Source organism: Amphiprion ocellaris, chromosome 7, assembly GCF_022539595.1.
Source record: "Amphiprion ocellaris isolate individual 3 ecotype Okinawa chromosome 7, ASM2253959v1, whole genome shotgun sequence".
Lineage (NCBI taxonomy): Eukaryota > Metazoa > Chordata > Actinopteri > Pomacentridae > Amphiprion > Amphiprion ocellaris.
This window is the reverse complement of record NC_072772.1, coordinates 26,644,068-26,668,210: the sequence shown is the minus strand read 5'-3', so window position 1 is coordinate 26,668,210 and position 24,143 is coordinate 26,644,068. Positions and strand designations below refer to the sequence as shown.

At 39.8% G+C, this 24,143-nt stretch overlaps 1 protein-coding gene and 1 long non-coding RNA gene across 3 annotated transcripts in view; one reads left to right on the top strand and one right to left on the bottom strand.

The window, feature by feature from the left end:
* ngef (neuronal guanine nucleotide exchange factor) overlaps positions 1-12,276 on the bottom strand; it is a 37,943-nt gene extending 25,667 nt beyond the window's left edge. Inside the window, exons 1-4 of one of the 2 annotated variants that reach the window (XM_023267780.3) lie at positions 11,774-12,276; positions 4,436-4,535; positions 750-1,091; positions 232-281 (exon numbers count right to left, since the gene is read on the bottom strand). In XM_023267780.3, the coding sequence (XP_023123548.2) occupies positions 232-281; positions 750-1,091; positions 4,436-4,535; positions 11,774-11,987 (706 nt within the window). In that variant the 5' untranslated portion in view covers positions 11,988-12,276. The remainder of the gene's footprint in view (positions 1-231; positions 282-749; positions 1,092-4,435; positions 4,536-11,773) is intronic. The other variant, XM_023267781.3, reaches the window with a different exon arrangement.
* A 2,188-nt stretch (positions 12,277-14,464) lies between these two features.
* On the top strand, positions 14,465-20,176 carry LOC118470122 (uncharacterized). Its single transcript, XR_004847147.2, has 5 exons — positions 14,465-14,590; positions 15,379-15,450; positions 19,508-19,566; positions 19,638-19,700; positions 19,813-20,176. It is a non-coding gene; the product is annotated as an uncharacterized LOC118470122 (long non-coding RNA).
* Positions 20,177-24,143: the final 3,967 nt, after the last annotated feature.

Here is a 24,143-nt window from a genome sequence, read left to right as displayed (position 1 = left end):
GCAATCACAGACATGGCTGTACTGAAGTCTTATCAAGCGTATTTTGGGTTAATAAAGTGCTTTTAAGAAATCTTTTTGCATGTGTTGCATATGTGACTATCTGCATCTTACCAATGCTCAGTCTTAGTCATAATATATTCAGAAATAAAAGATGATTAACTTGCAACAGCTCTGGAGGTGGTAAAAGTGGGTGGAATATTATGCTCTATTCTTACACTTCGACAAGCTCACCAATGTTTTTGACGATTTTCAGGCTGTGGCCTTCTCCATTGCTCAGCAACCTGGAAAGAAAACAAGGACATACACGTTTGGACTGAGATATATTTATATGTATTACACTTTATTATGCATTGCTCATTACACTATTTAAAATCTTTGAATTCGTATGAATACAGATAAATAAGATGAATTCTCTACAATCTTCTCCATTAAATCCAACAGAGTGAACTCACGGACTGGGATTACTCTTTGAATCATTCAATGGAAATATAAAATCATGCATTTGAGCCTCTTCACAATCACTCTGTAGTCACTATTCAGTCATTCTGATCTTTCCATCACCTACTGATAATGCGCAAGGTATGTATAATTTTATTTTGCACAACAAGCTGAAGCACTGAAACCATTATTCATTTTTTTTGGTCTGTTTTGTGCTTTAAATCTACTATTAACCGCGTTGAGTATCCCACAGTTTAAGATGTTAAATTTATGCTTCACTCGTCTCCAATTCAAATGTAATGTGGTCTGACCTGATGTTGATGTTATCCCGGTCTGGTCCATCAGAACTGGGCTGTTGTGAGTTCATGGTTCTCCCTCTGATCTCCTTTACAGTGCAAGCTGCAGCTGTTTGCTCAGAAAGCTTTTTTATCTCTTTGCTATGAATGCTGTAAGTGCGGTCAGTGATCATGTCAGCTGTAAAATCTCCGTGCTGGCTGTTGAAAGCAGCAGATATGTCCACACTCCTCCCCCCTCCCACTCCTCCTCTTCTCCTATCCACAGCATCAGTGTTGTACAGAGCATGTCTGCTGCTGGCTTCGCCATTGCTTGGCAACACAGCTCTGGAATGATGGAGCTGTGGCGAGAGCTGAGGGCTACATTTAACAACAACAACAAATCACCTTAGAAACACATATATAGCAGCTATCTTCAGCATTATCTGAAATTCTTCAAATATTTACCATGTATATGTGTTTATCTAGTCATCCATCACTGGCAAATGTCAGTCAAATGTTTTGACACACCTGCTCATTTAATGCTATCTATGTGTAGGACATTACTGATGACAACAAAACTATGAAATAAGACAATGGAATTATGTAGTGAGGGGGAAAATGTATCAACAGCCCTAAATATGTTTCATATTTCATATTTCTCAAAGCAACCATTGTTTGCTTTAATAACACCTCTGCACACTATTCCCACATATGCTGAGCATTTATTGGCTGCTTTCCTCCACTTTGCAGCAGTGGTAGCACCAGACATTTTTTGTAAAGGTGGCCAAACATGGCAACTAAAAATCATCAGCATGTCCTGTTATTCAGCATTGACTTCACATGTTTTCATATTCTATAAAACATCAGGCCCTAAATTTTTTTTTTTTTTTAACAAGGTTGTATTTACAAATGGGACACTTGAAAACAAAATGTGACAATAAACTGAGGAATTCAGCTTAGATTGTGAGGAGCATTTTTTTTTCACATGACAACATGCACAACACTTAACTGAAGAGAGAAGCTGAATCCTGAGATGGACTGAGTTCCCTTTAAAGAACAAGTCAAGAACTAATTTTAGCGGGAGGTAGCCAAAGCCACTGTGAAGTGCATGTCGACAGGAATGATTGCTGTAGTCAGCCATAAAATGGGTACCTTAGCTTCACTATTACAGCTATCCAAATGTTATATACTGCAATTGCTGGTTTAAAAGAAAGGACATAAAGACCCAGTTCATGCAACATTATGACAGTCTCTCTCTCTCCCTGTCTCCTCATCACTGCGTTGTTGGTACGGACAGTGGCAATGCTGTGACTGTAACAGTTTCATTTGTTTATTAATTTTCCCTAGGAATGTCCCAGTCAAGTTATTTCACCCCTCATCCAATCTGAGTCATTTATAGAGATAATACTTTCTCTAGTTTTAGGGACATGACATTGTGTATCCAAAATGTAAAAGACTATGATAGAGAAGATATCTGCAGGAGGAGAATTGTTTTGCATGCAGTTGAAAAATGAAGACAATTCCATTGGTCTAAATATTTTCTGTTGATATTCCAAAAAGAGTTTATAAAAATTAAAGCTGTATTATTTCAGAAATTAACTTGAAGGATGACTTTAAAAATCTAAGTAATTTGGGACACAACCAGAACACATGCATTAGATCACATGGGGAGAGTAAGCATCTTTATACTCCATCTATATACAGCGCATATAATCCATCTTAATTCTTCTCTTGTCACCTGATCTGTTCAGTAATCCTACTGTGTCTGTGTGCCTCATGTCTGCAACTTACCAGCCTTGGCTCACCTCTCCTCAACTACCAAGCCAGCCGGTTCCACTCTTTACTTCACAATGCAACCAACCAGTCGCGGTCTCAGCCCTGCCATGCTCTCTCTGCTGTCCTTTGTCTGCTAGCCCAATGTCTCCTAATCATATTCAGCCTCAGCCGCCATTAAACTTTCCACTCCACCAAAATTCCTCCTCAACATTACATAATAAATCCTGTTGAACTCATCTCTCGGACTGTTCTGATTGCTGCTTTTTCAGATCCTAACGGAATGGTAAACAATGTTTTAAAAGATTTTCTCAACCAGGGTGTATTTGCCACTACCATTTGTTGTTTGGACTAATCATAAAAATCTTGCCTATATATCGAAAATGCTAAACATCTCAACTCCCATCAATCATGCTGCAAGCTCTGGAAAATCCTTTCCCATCCCTCAACTGTTGTGCTCCCTTGATGCCCCATCATTCTCAGTTTCGTCACTGGGCCACCTCTCTCCCAAGCTAATACAACCATCCCAACCATAGTTGACAATTTTTTTGCATAGCTGTCCACTTCGTGGCACTTCAAAGCTCCTTTCTAACTGAGACTACTGAGCTCCTGGTTCTCCACGTTTTTCATCTTCATGGCAATCAGTTTCTGGCTGAGGGCCTCAGTTATACCACAGGAAGACATTTTGTAAAGACTTGGCCGCAATAGTGAGTCTGTCTTCCAGCTTCCATCCCCAGACTAATGTCTAGACTGAGTAACCACCACCCCTCTCTCTGGAGCAACCATTTGGCCTCAGTTGAGTATACCTACTTGGGATCAAGGGATATGGACTTTTTATGGGCCAATGTCAATATCCGTATTTATCAATCGAGATAGGCCGATAACCAATATTTCGAATCGTTATACATTAAAAGTTATTTATGAATAGCAAGTGATAGCAGGGAATGTGTAACTAGGTTTTTCAATTATGAGAATTGCTGTTACTAAATAATAACATACACACATTAAATATTATATATATACAGCATGTGATAGCAAGGAACCTGTCAGCCATTACTAGACAACTACAATCATAAAGAGCACTATTGCTGAATTTATACAAATATGCACAAAATATTATATGTTAAAAGTGTGTGATAGCAGGTAACCTGTCATTTTAAGAAGCTAAGCTTCTTTATTATTAAGGACTACTGTAACTGAATAGTTCCAGTAGAAATAGGAACGATGACATCTGAGTATTATGATGCTAAGATGAGCATCTTAACGTCATGATTTACTGAGAAATCAAATGATAGACAATAAGTTTTTCTCCTGTAGTTGCATCTCCTGTTCTTCTCTCTTTTGTTAATCTTCTCTATTTCATCACTTTTATTTCCCACTAAGGTTTATATCTTAAAACATATTAATTACTGCTTTCCAGACTGTTTCAGGGTAATCTATGGCTATTGCCTAATTTAGCTGCTAGACATTAGCAGAAGTATTAGCCTGGCTTTTTTTAATGGGTCACACAGGGTAACCTGCATTTTCTTCACCCAGTTTACTCTAATTTTCTCTGTAGTTGAATAAATTGTTGACATAAGAAATACGGATAGACAAATGCTATTTGCAGTAAACACATTCACTTGTACCTGTTAGCTTGTCTTAAAGTAGTAAAGCAATTATTATATCACAGTGCTGGTCCTTGAACCTCTCGGACTCTTCTTCTTGAGCTGAACTCTTCTGATAAGAACTGAATATATGACGACACTGCTGTTTTGTTCGCAAAGAAATAACCGTCAAAGAGACTGGACAGATCTGTGTGCTTATCACAGACATGATATTGAAAGTATTAAGTATGAATTATGAAAGTGGTGTGTGCAGTGTTAAAACTGCACTGTATGTGCTTGTTTGTTTTCTGGGTGTGTTTATGTTCAGTGATAGGGTTGGGCAATGAAGGCATGCTGACTTACCATCTAGCCCCTGGAGATAAAGGTGACTTGTGGGGTAAAGGAACATTAGAGACTCCTGCAATGCTGGATGGACTTTGGTCTAAACCAGACCTGGTAGAGCCTGGACAGAGGAAATTAAAGTGCAGTTAATATCTCTGCATTTCCAGTCACTTATTGCAGATAGTGGCAGGGTTTCTCTCAAACACACATGCATACACACACACACACACACACACACACACACACACACACACACACACACACACACACACACACACACACACACACACACACACACACACAAGTGAGATGTGAGTACAGATAGCAAGCAACAACATTGTATTAAGAAGAGATATACATAATGAACCATGCTATTGTTAAAAAATAATAGACAAGGCACAAACCTGCTGCTTCTGTGCAATGTAGCATTTTTAATAACTGCATTGGCTGTATTTGATAACTCTGACATGCAACAGACACTTACGACCAATCAGATGATACACATTTTTTTTTATTATTTTGGGCTATGCACTATTTTAATGTAAAAGCCAACTACTATATACAAGAATATCATAATGCCAGCTTTGTGGCTCTGTAACTATATAAATCCCACTGTCAAAGTGGGGATTTGTCATGTGAATGCCATTTCCTGGGTATTTGCTGAATTTATTGATCCTGTCATTTTTGGGTGAACGGTCTCACCTAGTCATGATCCTTGTATCAAGGGCAACACACATAGCACGTACGACACATTATGTGACACACGTGACACAAACAGGGAGTGGTAACTAAACCTAGGTACAGTAAATGCATGAGTCCTTTAATTTGTGACACTTAAAGTAAATTTGAAGGTGTAAAACTTCCAAAGTGAGCTACCAACTAGTCAACAAACACTCCATAGTGCTCCAAGACCACAAGCAAGGCTAATGCTATCAAACACCATTTCTGCTGACAGTCACGTTCATGCAAAAACAAAAATGAAAAAAGGAAGGTCTGTTCCTTCCATCTGAGCCATTTTGAAGACAGACTGCCCCCACATCCTTCACTTGCATCCACCGCCAGCATGAATGGTTGATTGCACAGAAGTGCCACAAGCATTGGGGTATTAAAAAGGTGTTTTGTTTACTAAAAAGCAGATTAGCAGGTAGCAGTCAACTTAAAGCTCACCTCTGGACTCAGTAGATCAGTTAAATGTGCAGCTGCAGGTAAAAAGTTGTTTTGTACAGTGCGAGCTCAGTTTACATGGTTCGAACAAGGAAAGACCACAATAGCCTTGCTTCCACTAAATGACCAAACACCTTATCCAAATGCTTAGAATGTTTAGCCAGTGACTCGGGAAACACAACTAAGTTTTCAAGATATGCCTCCCAAAAACGCAGACACAGTAGTAATGACATTGTTACAACTGCGGTCGTATGTGCATTGTTTTTTTCTGTGTTATGTGTGTGCTTCTTTCCTTGTATCTATGCGATATTCAAATAGGGCTGCACCGTACTGCCTACAAAGACTGGCTGCCGGGGTGTCTGGTCAACGCAGGATTGGTTGAACTGCTGGCAAAAAGCAGTACATTAGGTCGAGGGATGACATCGCCACAAGGTCTGAGGGGCGTGCCCTCCATCACCTGATTCCCAACTAGCACACAAAACTCGAGCATAGTGTGTGCTCTGTATTGTCGAAGTCAGTTACTGTGGTAAGATAGGAGTGAGCTGCAACTTTTGCTAAACCTTGTTTCTCCTGTGTAAGTTAAGTAGAGAAGTAATACTGTGTTTATTTTCTAATTTTTATTTGTAAGGTATGTCTTACGCTGAAGAACAGTATGAGTTTTGTTTGTTATTTTGGCCTTGGGCTCACTCCGAAGTGAATCTACACATTACCACTGGTTTGCTTTTCAACCACATCCTTTGTTTGTCACATTTCCTTTATTGTAAATAAATCAATCATTTGCTGAGAAAATGTGTTTTGTGACTGCTTGGGACAAGTGAAGGATGGAGCTTCATGTTGCATTTGAGCAACCCCTAGGCTGGGCGCAACAACATTCACCAAATGTTGAAAAATGGCTAGCCCTTTATGCATGCCAAAGACCAGTATCTTATACTAAGGAAAATTGTAAGGTGTTTGAATGCAGATATCCTTTTCGTTTTTTCTTTCAGGACACTTTCAGTTTAGGGTAACTGTCAAGTTTTATTGCACCATTCACTTTTCTAAAGTCTATACTGAAAACAATCTTGACCATTGACTTTATCAGCTAACAAACATGAGTAGCTCCATGCTGTACTACTTGGCTCAACAACTCCATGCTGCACAATATACTCTTCATGTTTCTTGGGACAATAGTGTCTGTTTAGACAATAAGGATGATGTTTAATAGGCTCTGAGGCACCTACCTCAATATCATACTTTAAAATATGTTTCTGAGAAGGTATATTAGTAAACCTTGACAGTTCCTTGGACCCTTTATCTACCATAAGGCCAATGGAGCTCTGAGGTTTTAGTATTGGGCAAGCCACAACAGCTACAGCAGCCACACTTGCTTTGGGACTAGATACAACCTCGGACAACATGTAATTTCAATAAAGATATTTTCGCAGTACATTTTCAAAACATAGCAAGACCACAAAGTACAAATATAGCCATAGATTATATATAAAGATCGATGGAACCTCTCGATCTGAAAAGTGAAGCTACTGCACAAGTGACTGAAATGTGCATTCTGTCTAACCACCAGCAGGGAGCAAGTCCACTGGTTGTAAACAGCATTTTCTTAATGATTTTATTATCTCAATCTCTAGTTTCCAGTCTCTGTCAATACAGCACGAGGTTTCTTTTGTAAATAATGATCCTATTTCTCTGTGATGGTCATGGGGAAGACATTGACAGTCTCACACACTGTATCACAGACTACAGCCTATCCTGTACAGACACACTGTGCAGACTAGTTGAACATCTGTTCAACATGAGCTTGAGACTGGAGAGAGTACCACAGCTGTGGAAAACATTGTGCTTGGTTCCAGTGTCGAAGACCCCTCATCCCAAGGACTTCAGCAGCTATTATATCTTGGAATATAGACTACCTCACCAACCACCCGCCACCCACAGTAGGTAAGGTTACAGGACTGTCTATCCAACATGGTTGTCTACAGTGCAGAAGCGTTACAGGGAACAATCCTGACTCCTTTCCTCTTTACCCTGTCTCCTGCAGACTTCACATACAGTTCAGCCAACGGTCATCTGCAGAAGTCCTCTGACATCTCTGCGCTTGCCGGTCTTATCACAGATGGGAATGACAGGGAATATTGAGAACTGACCCACAGCTTTGTGGACTGGTGCCAGCAGAACCATCTCCAGATCAATGCAGGGAAAACCAAAGAACTGGTGGTGGAATTCTTCAGGTCCAAACCCATTCAGCACATACCAGTGAACATCCAGGGAATGGACATTGAAATGGTGACATCTTATAAGTACCTGGGTGTTCATCTGAACAATAAACTGGACTGATGGGACAATATCAATGCACTCTGCAAAAAAGGACAGAGCAGACATTATCTGCTGATGAAGGTCTTTTGGAGTGCAGAGAGTGAGACCTACTGAGGTCATTTTTTGACTCTGTGATGGCATCAGCCATCTTCTTTGCTGTGGTATGCTAGAGCAGCAGCATTTCTGCAGCAGACAGGAGACTGAACAACTGGTGAAGTAGGCCAACTCTGTCCTGTGATGCCCCCTTGATCTGGTGGAGGTGGTGGGAAACAGGAGGATGATTGCTAAGCTATCATCTTTGTTGGAGAACATGTCCCAACCCCTACAGGAGACATCACTGGGCAGCTCCTTCAGTGCCAGGCTGCTTCACCCATGGTGTGTGACTGACAGATACCACAGGTCTGTCCTACCTGTTGCTGTTAGACCGTACAACCAGCTGTGGTTCCACTAGACCATACACAGGAAAAGTGTCATAGATCATACATTTTGTGTAGTATTAATATTTATGTCAATATTTCCATTCATGAAAGAATACCACTGATATATGCAATAGTAATATTTCTATAATTAGTACTTATGTACATCTTGTTTTATTTCGTTTTTTTCTTATTTTTGTAAAACATTTCCAAAATGTTTGCACTATCTTTGCTGCTGGAACAGTGCATATTTCCCCAATGTGGGATAAATAAAGGTTTATCTTGTCTTATCTTATCTTGTCTTGTCTTGTCTTATCTTGTCATGTCTCATTTAAAGTAAAACCGATGTTAATGCAGGTTATGTTATGTATGGCTACCATGAGATTAACATGTTGCGACTGTAAAGGTATGTGTAGTGTCAAGTACTCAGTCAGGCATTTTTTCATGAATTTTCACTCACCTGGAAACTAGAAAAAAAAACATCCCAAAGGAAACTAAATCTGCTGAATGACCCAAAGGTTTCTCCTTCATAGGTTATTCTACTGTTTTCTGTTGTCTATTGATTAAAGCTACCAACTTTGCATTCTCCTTCTTCAGCAGGGGGTAATTTACAACATGATGCTTACTACAACAAAACCGTCATACCTTCTCTGATTTTCAAATTCTCCTCATCCTGCTTGCTTGTAGGCTCTGCAGAACCAAAGCCAGTGCCTCTTTTAAATGGTATAGACAACCCATAAATTTCATTTGCAGGACACACTGTTTCATCACCATCCACCACATTCCTAGGCAGTGTAGACGCTACTCATACAAACACTGTCAAATAACTCTCAGCATCCTTTTATTCAAAAAGTGGAACAAAACAAATTTTTTCACTCACATCAAAATTTTCTTGAGTTTAAGAAACACCTCCAAGCTCCAGCTACTGTTCAAGATTTTTAAATCTCCAGTTAAACCATTTACAAAAGTAACGCACAGTTTCGCTCCTTCCCACCTGTACTGTTCTCTTAGTGTATATCACACATGCACTCACTAACTTGTTGAGAATATGATGAATGATGACTAATCTGGTCATATCACTGATTTTTTTCCACTTCTCTGTAGAGCAGTGCCATGGTTTTTGCGCTATTGAATGGTTAAATGTGCATTCATCTTTGTAGTGATGATTTATGCACCGCAATCCTGATATAATATCCCTCTCAGTGTAAATGTTGACAGCTGTTCTTGCTGACAGTCTGATCACATCCTGCACTGATATTCTCAGTCACCTGAGGAAGAATTGCTCTTTTGTTTTACCTTATATATCACACTAATGCACGAGCATCGTAATTATCAACGGTCCAGATGTCCACCGTCAAACACAACTTCCCACAGTAGTAACTGATGTCTTTCTCATCTGTCTAAATGTAGATGCCACTTTAGTCATTGTTCCTGTCGAAACACTCATAATTTGAGTAGCCTTTGTGATTGAAGCTCCTGCCAACAGTACCCAACAATAAATCTCATTCTAAGTCACTGAGATCTCTTTTTACCCTTGTTATCTTGATTTTTTTTTTTAAAATAAAAAATAAAAATCAACCTAATCAGTATTTTATACATGCCACAGAGCATAATTGGGACTTCATTGTCTGATTGTGCCATGCAGTGCACCTGTGTGGAAGGATCTACATTATTATGTTTCTCCTCTCGCTTAATGTGAGATTGATGCCAAGTTTTGTCCAACAATAGGAATCTTTACATTCAGTATACTCAATTGTTGAAATGTGCATTACGGTACCACAGCAGTGGTTACCTTGTGAATTATTCACAATTAATAATTATCCCTGACGCAGATGCAGGATCGATCAGGGTCTAGCGGCAGTGACATTCTGGGCTTTTCTATATTTTAAAAATGTATTATAATTAATTTGACAAATTGTGTGTTGTATTCTGTCCAACTCCAAAAAAACTGTAATGATAATTTGCTTTGTTAGTGCTGCCACAATGGGACATAAGGCTGTTTACACACATTCCATACACTGTTTGTGGAAAACAAAAACAAAAAACAGTACAGGTATTTTCAATCCTGCTGAATCAGTAGTCATAACAGATGTCGCACTTTCAGTAATTGTATTACAGGACCAAAAACAATGCAATGGCTGAAAATGAATCTCCAGAGCAGGACCATGCTATGACAAAACAGAAAACAAAGAGAAAATAGTCTGAGATGGTACAAAATGGTTTGTGGCTGAGATGGGAGGAGGTTGATTAATTGATTAAGATGGATCAAAACAGACAGGAGGTTCATCATTTCATACATTGACAAAAGAAATTCATTAGGTGCTGTGAGAAATCTTTTGATGTAAAAGACAAAGAAATTATACATTCATTGTTATTTCTTTAGATCGATAAAGAAGTGAAAATTTGTAGTTGCATTTAACCAAACAAGTAGAATTTCACACTACACAACGTAACCAAGAGATGTTTTCTATAATGCATTTATCAGACATGGTCTAAAAGCAAATACCATATGCTCATAATCCTGATGAAATTCAAGAGACAAAGTTATCAGTGCCTATCAATCCAAGGCAGTTGCTAACTGGTAACAAGATAAGATACTCAATCATCATATAATTTCTTATCATTTCATTTGGACTACGGTGTTGCAGACATATCACTAGTTTAAGTTTCCTTCTTGTTTTCAGCAGCTGAATTTTGTGGTGTTTTTAAACCTTGCTCCATGTTTTATGGCTTAATTTTACTTTTTTTTATCAGCAACTGCCTAGTTATGTATTAAGCAATCACTTTGAGGCCTATCCCGGATGCTGGGCAAAGTCTAAGCTCAAATGCTTTATTGTTGCATATGATAGGGTTCAAAGAACATGGTGCATTCCTCGAGACTAATTCCTAATGTACAGGATAAATACTCAATACATTCACATTATTATTATTACACATTATTGTGTCCCACAAGTACAAAGCAGGTTGACAATTAAAACTTCCACAAGAACAAATTTGCAATTTATTTCAATAATACCAGCAGGATATTAGATATATTGTTGTTATGTCTGCTTAGAGTTTGACCTGTGGAAAGTACAGGTATTACTCAGCATTGTGTGCTGTTCAAATAGAACCAGTTTCTCAGGTTGTATTTGTCTAAATTTCTACTGAGGGATAGGACTACCAAGCCTTTTTGTGTCAATTGTCTATAAGGCAACTATATAGAATGGTAGCATACAGTATCTACATTACTGCTTTACCAAAGCAGAGTCATAACTAAAATTCTGTGTCCTGCAGTGTGATGCTTTTCAATAAAGATTGTGTTAAATTCATCATGTTGAATAAGTTTAAATAGATTTAAGTTAAGTAATAACCTTAGGGCCAGAACAATTAGCCTAAGCTGAAATGATTCTAACATCAGCCCAGTTTCAAAGTACATTGGAAATACACTGCTAAAGTGCAAGCACAGCTGCGCCTGGTGTTTTCTTACTTTCAGACTGCTCAGATGAAACCAGCCTCTTCTTCCTCATTGACCGGTAAAAGCGGGAGTTCCTGCGGATAGGCTCTCTGCGGAAACCAGCATTGGACTCATCCTCATCATCGTCCTCCTCATGGCTCGGTTGAACCACAGCTACAGGATGCTTGGCTTGGGCTTCCTGTGACTTCTGCCCCCACTTGCTCCTGAACAGAGCAGTGACAGACATGATGACAGATCCTTTTTTCTTGTTTTAAAAGGTAAGTTTGGAAAATTTCGTTTGACTTTGGGGAAACTGGAAGAAAGAAATTTGTCAAAATTAGCCACAATCCAGAAGCAAATCCATGGCTGAAATGAGAAATTCTGGTAAAAAGTAAATCCCAAGGATGAGTATCGAAAAATAACAACTAAGAGGTCAGAAAAGAAAATCTTAGGTCGACTGTTCTTCCTATCAGTGATTGTATTGCAGTGTTGCTAGTTACACGGTGTGTAGCCAGTGAAACCTGGAGAGTACCTGGCTTATTTCTGCCTGAGCTGTAATTATTGCATTTGTGACTCTCTCTCCTGCTCTTTGCCCCTCCTCTCTCAGGCTCCCTCCCTCTGTCCCTCTCTGTTCCCTCCCTGTTACGTGCTGACATTCTTGAACTCAACCTGGCCTTACCAGCTTGCCTGTCTCTCTCTGCTCTGTTCTCATTCTGTTGTGGAACAAGAAAAGCCACCTACTGACAGTCCGTTTCAGTTTTTTTTTATTTTAGGGTGTCTCAGATCCCTCCACAAAATTTCTACATGCTCTGAGGCTTTCCTGTTCGATTTAAAGTTAAGGAACAAGCAAGAGAACAAATAAAAATATCACATGTATTTAGCAGGCATTCTGTATGTTATTTCCTTGTGTGCAAATTAATGTGTGTAATGTTCCTGGCCCAATTGAGCCATGGCCTCATACAGTAGTCTTATCTTTAGTCAGCTGACACAGAGAGTTTAAAGTTCACTTTCGCCTTTGTTCTACACAGCAATAACACAGCTTGTTCTGCCATTGAACAGTATGAGGGAAATAAAGTAACAAAACAATACAATATTGTGCAAAACTAAGAAAAGTGTCTGTACAGTTGTGTAGTGGAAAATATGTTTGTCTGAGGCTTAGGGTGACACAAAGAATGCAGTATTTGATTGATTGAATTACCCTCCTACATATGAACTGCTTAGATTAAAGGTGCTGTATGCACTATGTGTATATACAGCTTTGCTTATATTACCACAAAACTTTTTTAACCCCAATTTTTACTCTGCAGAGTTATGTGATGATCATTTGTCCTTCTGTTAGTCTGTTTGTCTGTGCGCAATATTACTCAAAAATGGATTTGGGTGAAATTTTCAGGGAAGGTCAGAAATGACACAAGGACCACCTGATTAGATTTTGGCAGTGATACAGCTTATTGTCTGGATCCATGGATTGGTTAAAGATTTCCGTATCAGTGCGAGATAGCAGCACGATGTCACTGTAACTATGACAACAAGGGAATGCTACGCCAGCTGCCTGATGACGATCACATGATTACTATCCTACTACAAACTGATGATCGACAATTATCGAGACATATCTGTTGGGACTCTTACATCGACTGAGCAGCCTTAGAGGAGTACTGCGCTCTCTGAGTGCTTTCCTTGTTCATTTTTTGTTTCATCTTAAAGGAAAACACTGGAATTGTTGTATAGTTTGATTTTTGCGTTTCCTTCATTGATCCATCTGTTTCTGCTGCTTATTTGATCCTGTGCTTCAGTGGCAACAGGCCAAGCAATGTAGAAAAGGGGAGAACATCTAATTATCAATAAATGTCCTAAAAACACAAAATCTAACAATGTGACTAGAGGTTGTGTCCCTCCTGGCCACTGTTGGGCGCTGTGCCAGCGGTGCAGGCACCGTAATTGCTGAGAGGTACCATGCCCCCTTTATAGGCAGGTGTGCAGCAGGGGAGCTTTCTGAACATCGTGGCTGATTGCTGGGGCCGGGGCGAAACAGGCATCTGCTGGAGCCCTGCTGGGCGTAGGATTACAGACCCGCTCTGGTTGTGTGTGTGTGAGCCGTATTCTTGCAGCTCACACGCTTCGGTTGTTGGCCCGGCATAATCTGACCAACTACCACCACTCCAAGCCAAGCTGCTGTTTTGGTTTTCCTTTTTTCCGTCTGTTGTACTGTTTGTGTTTCTTTCTTTTTTTTGTTTCGTCTGCTGCGGCTCAGAGCTGACTACGTCTCAGCTCAGAACAGCTGAGTGCTGCCTGGGCCCGCTCCATGCATAGGCCGATTGTGTCATCGCTGTGTCAGAACCTGTCTGGCCTCTAGGGTTATTTCAGTTGACTGAGTTTTTCATTTTATTTGGAAATTCATTTAGGAATTTCCTTTTGGTATTTTAGGTTTCTTTATTATATTAGTTGGTTTTACTGTCTTTCTTTTTTTTTTGTAAGTTTATTTAGTTTCATGTATTGATTTAATTGACCATTCTTTGTTCTTTTTGTTTTGTTTTCTTTTGTTATATAGATACTTTGTGCTTTTTTTTGTCCACGCCAGTTTTGTTTAGTTTGGGCGTGTTTTATTAATCTGTGTTTGTCCCTGTTGTCAGGTGTGTTCTTCATGGTCCCCCCTTTCTTTTGGTTTTGTGTGTGTGTGTGTGTGTGTGTGTGTGTGTGTGTGTGTGTGTGTGTGTGTGTGTGTGTGTGTGTGTGTGTGTGTGTGTGCGTGTGCGTGTGCGTGTGCGTGTGCGTGTGTGTATTTATTTGCAGTGTCACAGGTGATTAATTTGAGGACCCGTCTTCCCTTTTTGGTTATGCTGCTGCATGGTAAGCCCCAGCCCTGCTTTTATTCCCTCTTGCCCATTCTTTCTTTTATTCAGTCTGAGTTAACTGGTGTGGGACATTATTTCCTTTTCTTTTCATATAATTGTTAATAAAAATTGTTAAATTGGAACACGTCTCGCCCCGTGTTAATGGTACCTGTGCAGCCTTAATTGGTTCAATGACAGTGGAGAGACACTTGAGCAAGGATTTCCTGGGTGCAATTCCCAGGTGACGTTGTCGGGACCATAATTGGTCTTATTAGGCACAAAGATTGCTCTATCACGCCACAGTCTCTTGGTCATTAAACTTGGCCATCTTTGTCCCAATCCTACTGGTTTCTCTGGTCTTAATTAGGAACCACTCGTCACTGCAGATATTTAGCAAGAGAAAAAGTTGTATTTGTAAAGGATTATCTTCTGCAGCAGATTAGTACACACACTGAAGTGCCCTAAAAGAAGACTTGTGATGTGAATATACAGTTGTGAACAGAAGTGTACATACTCTTGTAAAGACAATCAGTCTTAAGTTTTAAAGAAAAATGTTGCCTGGTCAGATGAGTATCTTATTTCTGCTGGAACATTCAGATGGTAGGGTCAGAATTTGGCATAAACAACATGAAAGCATGAATTCATCTAGCCCTACATGAATGGTTCAGGCTGATGGTGGTGGTGTAATGGTGTGGGGATATTTTCTTGGTAGACTGGTCCCCTTAGTACCAACTGAACATCATTTAAATGCCACAACCTGCCTGAGTATCATTGCTAACCATGTCCATCCCTTTATGACTACAGTGTACTCATCTTCTGATGGCTATTGAGACAGCGGTGGCGCAACAGTTAACTCTCTGGACTACTGATTTGAAGGTAAGTGGTTTAAACCCTGATGCGGCTACTGTCAGACCCTTGAGCAAGGCCCTTAACCCTTCCTGCTCCAGGGGCGCTGTACTGTGGCTGAGCCTGCGCTCTGACCCTGATTGGGACAAGTGAAAAGCAACATTTCACAGTACTGTAATGTATTTGTGACAAATTAATTAATTAATTAATTTCTAGTGGGATAACATGCCATGTCACAAAAATCTTAAACCTGTTTCTAGAACATGACAATGAGTTGACTGTACTCCAATGGCCTGCACAGTCACCAGATCTCAGTCCAATAGACCACTTTTGGGATGTGGTGGAATGGGAGATTGGCATCATGGATCTCCAGCCAACAAATCTGCAGCAACTGTGTGATGCTAACATGCCAATATGGACCAAAATCTCTGAGAAATGTTTCTAAAACCTTGTTGAAAGTATGCCACAAAAAATCAAAGCAGTTCTGAAGACAAAAGGGGGCCAACTAGAAAGATTGCTAGAAAGATTTATCGAATAAAGCGGCCAGTGAATGTATATAGATGACAAATTAAAGGAAAAACTTCTACAGTAAGGGGAATAGGTGGCTTTGCTGTGGAGGGTGCCTTGCTGCCATGGTTTGGGTCCACATGTCTCCTTCAAGGGAAGGGTCACTGCAAATCAAAGCAAAGTTGTTCTGATTAGTTCACCCTTATCCTGTGATGAAACTTTACTATCCTAATAACACCTAATAACCAGGATGACAATGCCCCCATTCATAGGGCATGAGAGGGCTTACTAATTGGTTTGATGAAAATGATGTAAATCATATGCTATGGCCTTTCAATCACCACATCTATACCCAGTTATTCACAGTTATTCAATGGGAAATTTTGAAATGATATCTTGTATTGCTGATTACCAAAATATTGTATATTATGTTTCTGTAATGGTCTATCCGCCACTGTATGCAAGTTCTTTAATCAAAATAATATTTTTAATGCTGAAATAGAATTATTGTTGTTATTCTTGAATTTTCAAGTTCACTGTTTTACAAAAAATGTTTTTATGTTATTCTTGATCAATTTCTGACTTCCAGTGTGCTGGCTCAAATTTGGATATAAAAACATGAATTCAGTTTGGAATTCTTCACTCCTGTTCAAAATGGTGAAGCGTGGGGAACTCACTGAGGAAGATAGAGTCTGAATTAAAACACTTCATGATGTTGGATGGTCTTTAGGACAAATAGGGAAAGACATAAAGTTCTAACAGTGTGGTCAGTATACCTTGGACTCAATTGCGGAGAAAATGTGGCCAAAAACAAAAGCAAAAACAAAAGCTATCTGACGCAGATGTCAGGCACCTCAAGATTTTCAGCACTAGAAACAGAAGAAAGACCATTGCTGATCTTCTAGATCAGAATCTGAGAAAATTCCCAGAATGACCATAAGCAGATGACTGAAGAAACAAGGCTTAAAGGGAAGAATAGCCGCTAAGAAGCCATTATTGAGGCCTGCAAATACCCAAAAGCTCCTCAAATTTATCAGGGAGCACAAACACTGGACAGTAGATGACTGAAAGAAGGTACTCTGGATGGACGAGTCCAAGTTTGAACTCTACGGACAGCATCGTCGTGTTTATGTCCGCAGAAACACTGGAGATATCACGGACCGGGGGTTCTGAACCCAAAGTGCAGGCACACATACAGACAGGTCGAGTGAATCAAGAAGATTTATTTAATTAAACAAGGCAGTACAGAAACTGGAAATGGGAGAAGTCTGGGAAATAAAAAAAAAACAAAACTTCATTTAAAAATTAGGGTTCTTAGAAAACAAACTGAAAACGCTAACCTAATGGCAGGAGGGAACTCAACTGCACCAAAACACACGTCCAAACTGGATAAACGAAAATGGCCAAACTCATGTGAACTAATACAGAATGGGAGGGGGGCAGACAGGCAGGCTCTGAGGACCAGCATCTGGGCAGACAGATGGGTGTGGGCAAATGATGGCTGCTATGGGCGGCAGGGCAGAGTCCGAGTGTGAGCTGGGTTCCGGAGAATGAGCCAGTGGCGGCTCGAATGGCAGGCAGGTGGGCAAGCAGAAGCCACGAGTGCCAGAGAACCCGGAACAGGTGACAAGCAGGCTGGCAAGCAGACTGTGGACAGAGCAGCCCAGTGGGAAATGGTCAATTAGCTAACGTTATGATCTGGCAGAGATTGGCGGGACCAGCTGGGCTTTATCTGGAGTTGATTAAAGAGGAGCAGTAGTTGTGCTCCCTCCGCAGCTGTATCCACTACGCCAGAATTGTCGGCGCAGCCAGGGGCGTAGCAAAGAGGGGGGAGGAACTGTAGTGTAATATATTTTTGGGTACGATGTGCTAAAATAAGAGATGATATAATTATGGCAAATGCTTTTAGATTGATGACCAGAAGTACAACATATGTACTCAAAACATAATGGTGTAAACTTAAGGTATTATAACTTTTGACATATATTGGAAAAATATGCATGAAATCTATCACAAAATAATAAGGGTAAGATGTGGAGCAAAAAATCTGAACATGTCTGGACATGTTCTGTGTAAAAGATGACCTAATGATAACTTAATGCACATGTCTTCTGTAAAGTGAGATCTAGGGTGAAATATGATAACCTGACGTCATGATCTGACCAATAGATTGAGAAAAGTATAATGGTGTCAGAATTGTCACTCCTATCATACGCCCTATAGGCGTGGAAAAATGACCAACGCTCCTAGCATAAAAGACAATGCACAGCTCAGTTTCTTCAGTTTTTCTTGGGGTGTTACCACTGCTAAGAATAACTCCTGGATTTTTTTGACGACAAATAAATCCTGCTACCCTCCGAATGCTGACTTCTGTTGGTGATTTTTTGAAGATCTGAACATGGTCAAGTCATAGATTCTGGCCTTGATTTGTAACTTAGTTTACACTTCATAAGAACTGAGAGAGACAGCAACTAGCAGACAGGAGAGACAGAAGAACCCAGAGGAGATAAGAGGGAGAAACAGTGAGGGAGGGACCAGAGCGGGACAGAAGGTGATCAGGGAGGAGAGACACAGGAACTCAGCAGAGAATGAGAGAGAAGAAAAGGAGAGAGGAAAGAAAGAGAGAAGCAAGGAGGAGAAAAAGAAAGAGGAAGGGAGGATGAGAGACAGAGGAACAGAAGGTAAGCAAGAGAAGGAGAAAAGGAGGGGGAGAGAGAAGAAAAGAGGGAGAAGAAAAGAGAGGAGAAGGGAGGAAGGGGGCCAGGCTGGGACCCTGACAGGAGAATGTTTTGATGCTAGATTCATTACAGTGAAACACTGTTGATATTCCATTATGGTATGGGGTTCCATTTGTGGAAACGGTGTGGACAAATTATGTCTGTGTAGATTCTCAGTCATCCAGGTCATGGTAATCGTAGGAACTTCAGTAGAAATCAACTGGACTTCTCTTGTAGGTTCTTGAAGACGTTTCACTTCTCATCCAAGAGGCTTCTCCTGTTCTAATTGACTAATGAGAATTTATAGAATTTATAATTTATAGTCACTCCATGTCCCATGGCTAAAGGCCCATTAACGACCAGGACTCACATGCCTCCAGGTGTGAATTACTGAGAAATCTGGTGGTCCACAAACGACAGCAACGACACTTGATGACACAACAGTTCACACCTGTTGTCCGTTCCACAAAGCAGATTCAACAAACTCTGAGTGTAACCCTGAACTCTGAGTTGATCTACTTTGAAGTAGGAAACTCTGAGTTCTCGGTTCCAGAACGACAGATTTGAGTTGGTTTAATCAACTCAGAGTAGTTTCACCTGGAGTTAAGTGCGTGCACCACAACTCTAAAAAGCCAATATCAATGGAGCGCCAAATCGACGAGTCACCATGGCAACGGGGAAGCGGAGGGTTACGTTTTTCACCCCACTTGAATTGGAAATCTTAATGCACTTATATAGCGAGTTTGAACACGTTTTTAGACAGAAGTGCAACACCGCTGCAGCTGCAAAAGAGAGGGAGACAATATTCATACAAATGTTTATTTCTCTTTTTTATTTTTTATTTTTTTGTTTTGGCCCAACAGATTCTGATGGTACTATCTGCCTGGTGGAGCTCCTTCACACCACAGCAGACCTTGTAACTGTAAGTAGGCAATACTCCAAAGATTTTGTCAAATGATAGTTTAAGTCCACTGAAACATATCACTCATCTAGGATGAAGAGGATGAAACTGTGTCTGCTGCCTCTACAGAGGGGGATCCAGAAAGGCATATAGAGGTATGTTAGTGATAGTTCTCTTCCCATTCACATTTCTTAACATTCTGATGGAATATAGAGTGTGAAACTTAGCCTACACTGAAGTATTGCACATTCTCATACTTTTTAACAGAGCATGGCTGGACAGCAGCAGGATGCTTCCTCAACTTCCACTGCACAGATTGACACAGTGAGATGGATGTTCAGTAAACACCAGAGGTTCAGTCCATGGAATTCATGTGCAACTGTTTAATTTAATGTCCTTTATGTATTCCCAGTTATCAGTAAAACGGATTTGTAAAATGCGCTTGCTGAAAAAAATCCAGAAAATGGATAAAGAAATGCAATACTTGGACCACCAGATTAGGAAGGCAGATCTGGAAATTGAAATGCTGGAGCACAAGTTAGAGGTGGATGCAGGTCACAGGTGAATTATGTTAACTACTGGAACATTAACTAAACTAGCTCTTTTATTTGTAGGAAATAAAGAGGACCAAATGAAATGTGTATCATGTCTTTATTTGCTGTTGTGGTGATGATGGTGACTTAAACTCCAAAGTGGTTATTGCATATGGTGTCTCTGACTGCTCTGCTGTCCTGGATAGCTGGCAGGTGGATGAGGTCATCATCTGGGTCTTCAGTTTGTAGGGCAGAGTGTTGCTCTCCTCTAATAGTGGTAATATTATGAAGAACAACACATGCCACAATAATATCACAGGCCTCTCAGGAGTCACCCTGAGGTGATGTAGACACTGGAAACAGGCTTTCAGCAGGTCTATGGTCATCTCCACCCAGGCTCTCATCCTACAGTGAGCCCGGTTGAAGTTCTGTTGGGGGCCTGGTTCAGGGTCAGGGTATGAGGTCATCAGCCTGGGTTGGCATGGTAACCCCTGTCACCCAGCAGAAGGCCATCAAACTCTCCTGTAATGTATAGTGGATACATTAGAGTATATTAAAGGAGGGAGACAAGTGAATTACATTGTGAAAATCTTTAGGCTGTTTACCACGTTGCAGTCTGTTGCTCATGTTAGACTCATGATAAACCCTCGAGTCATGAACAGACCCAGGCCACTTGGCCTCCACATTGGAAATGATGTATGCAGCATCACATATGATCTTGACAGTGCAGAGAATGATGGATGTTGAACCATGATGCAGTCTTTAACATTTTGAAACCATAGTCAATCTACCTGTAGCCTACCTGCACATTTATGCTGTGAATGGACTTCCTTTACATAATCAGCTTCAATATGTGAGGGAGCTGTGATGTGGATGTGTGTGTCATCTACGCAGCTAATCACACTGAGAAATCCTAAAAGAAATTAACATTACTAATCCCAGTCTGAGGTTGTAGCACAATGTCATTAACAGAATATGATTTAAAATTAATTTAACAGATCTCTACATCATTCACCTGCAATCCTGTGGAACTCCTCCTTGATGGCTCTGACAGGTTTATGTCCAGGGAAAACCCCAAAGATGGGTAAAAGTGGTTTCAGGGCCAGGCACACTTTTCTGACCGTCCTGCATACAGTTGTCTTACTGAAGTGCTGTGCACCTCCGACATCATATAAAAAATTCCATTTGCAAAGAACCACAGCGCAACACACAATATCTGATAGGATGTGAGAGCATGACTGCGGTTGGTGATGTTCAAATATAAGGATGGATTAGGTTGTATATGTAGATTATGGACTGTGACGTGAAACGGTACCGCTCGAAAAGATAATTGTCCGGAAATGCAAGAACATCTATGCGCGGTCTGATAATCTCCCGACGAATATTTAATTCTCTGCGCAGTAATGCTGCTCCTTCATCCACTGGATCGTTAATAAAAGGACATGACATTTACAGATGGCAGAACTAGGCTTCTCCAAAACTCGCCAGCTGAATGAATGAATGAGGAAATCAAATAGTGTGTGTGACTGAAAGAGGGTGGAGACAGAGAGAAACTCGAGGTTTACTGTGAAAAACCTGGTCCCGACCAGGTTAGATACATAGTCTTACTACAGTAACTGACCGAGAGTTTAAGTTACCTCTCTTTGTGAAACAGGCTAGAGTTACCCCTCTTTCTCTGGTTTGAGTTACCTCCCTTTGTGAAACAGAAACTCAGAGTTTCCCTCATTTCAGAGTTAACAAACTCCGAGTTTTCACTAAACCTGCTTTGTGAAACTGACCCCTGGAGGCATATGAGTGCATCATGGATGTGCAGTCGACAAATCCGCAGCAACTGCATGATCCCATCCTGTCATGTCAATATGGAGCAATACGAATGAATTTGTGGGCTTTTCTTTACCCTTTTAATTCCTTTTTTACATCACATTTGTGCATAAGTTACCTTTGCAGACGAACAGCACATTTTTTTCTCATATTGAAATTTGAATCCATGTTTGAACGACCATATCTCAGAGTGATATTTTATAAACTATATGTAGTTGCACATTGCAATAATACAAAACAAAACATACAGAATACTTTTTAACATGTAATAATTGGTCCCAAATATGAAACAATAATTTTTTTTTTTTTTTAACTTTGATAACTGATTGAGCAGGTATGAAGTTGTTCTACAAAAACAAAAATATTGGTAGATAGCCTGATTCAAGTAAAAGAGAGTTCTGGAGTTTCAAATTGGTTCTCTAAAAAAAAGAAAAAAAAATTAAACTATTTTATATGGGCATATTTTTTCATTTTCAGGGCCCACTTTGTCAGCTGGAGAGTGAACAGTGAACTGTTACCTTTTCTGTTACTATCTATACTTTTTTGCTTCATATACCTTTTATAAATATAAATGTACTCACACTCACAGTAGTGTCTGGCTTGTGACTTTCCTAGTACATCACAAAGCAATCAATTTTGTTTTACCCTTTTCATTAAAATGTTCTCACAAAGACCATAAAAAAATTTACTTTTTAAAATGTAATACTTGGTCATGAAAATGATTTAACAAGTATTTACATTTACTTTCATAACTGATTGAGTCGGTATGACAAGTTGTATCTCAAAAATGTGTTAGTAGAGTAGTAGAGGCAAAGTTTCAAAATGGTTCTCCAAATAAAAATAAGATTATTTTTAATATGGGCATATTTCTTTTCTTCGGAAGGCATAAACCTTGGTCTGGAGGAAACTTGTCATGTAATTTTGTGTAATTTATTTGGGAATTATGATTGCATTAATTCATTAAATTAACATCAACATAATATAACCATGATCACACATAGATCTGTTGGCATGATGGGATTTTTTGTTGGAAATTTTCATGACTTGACATACACCAATCAGCCACAACATTATGACCACTGACAGATGAAGTGAATAACATCGATCATCTTGTTATAATTCAATGTTCTGCTGGGAAACCTTGAGTCCTGACATTCATGTGGATGTTTGACTTGTACCACCCACCTAAACATTGCAGGTCAAGCAACCCCCTAACTCCCCGCCCTTCCTGACAATAACAGTCCCTGATGCCAGTTGCCACCCTCAGCAGGACAATGCACCACGATATACTGCAACAACTGCTCAGGAGTGGCCCAGGGAACACAAAAGATCTAAAGTGTTCCACACTCCCCAGTTCCAAATCTTACTGAGCATCTTTGGGATGTGCCAGGATAAGCCTTATCTAGGTAGGTCCCACCCTGCAACCCACAGGACCCACAAAATTCACTGACACAGGACATCTCCAGAAGTCCATGCCCGACTGAGTCAGTGGAGTTTTAGCAGCATAAAGGGAACCAACACAATTTTAGGCAGGTGGTCAAAATGTTATGCTTGATCCATGTAAATTTATTGGTAAACACTAGTGGTAAATATACATTCATGATTATTGTCGAAACCGTTTGACAGGATCAATATGGACTCTTTTGCTCTGTGTACCACAGGGAATAAATTTGGCCTTCAAGACCAAAGTCACAAGCCAGGCTATGTACAGAAAGTTAAAGTGCGAGTACATATATATATCTGGTTAAGAGTTGAACTTCAAGCATCTCTTCTCATTAGTATATAAACTCAGTAAGTGTAATAAGTAAGAAAACAGTTCACTGTGTGTCTCCAGCCTACAAAGTGGGTATGAAAATTTTTTAAAATGACATCATATTAAAAAATACTCTTAGTTATATCTGGGGAACCATTTAGAGACTCCAAATCTCTGGTCTACTTGGATTAGGCTGTCTAGCAATATTTTTGTTTTGGGGGTAAAACCTGTCATACCCGCTTAATCAGTTGTGAAAGTTAAACAAAAATAAATAGTTCTTGGGCTCTGCTTTTGTTTCTTTTTTGTAATCAAGTGTTGACATTAAAAGTATTCATGTTGTATTATTGTGACATGCAACTGCAAGTGATTTAGAAAATAGCACTAGTCGACTTATTAATAAAATGTTTTTTAAACGTTATCTTAGGCACCATTTGATATATCTAGCTAAAACCATCTTAAATATCCAAACTTATTATTTTTTTTAAAGTTTC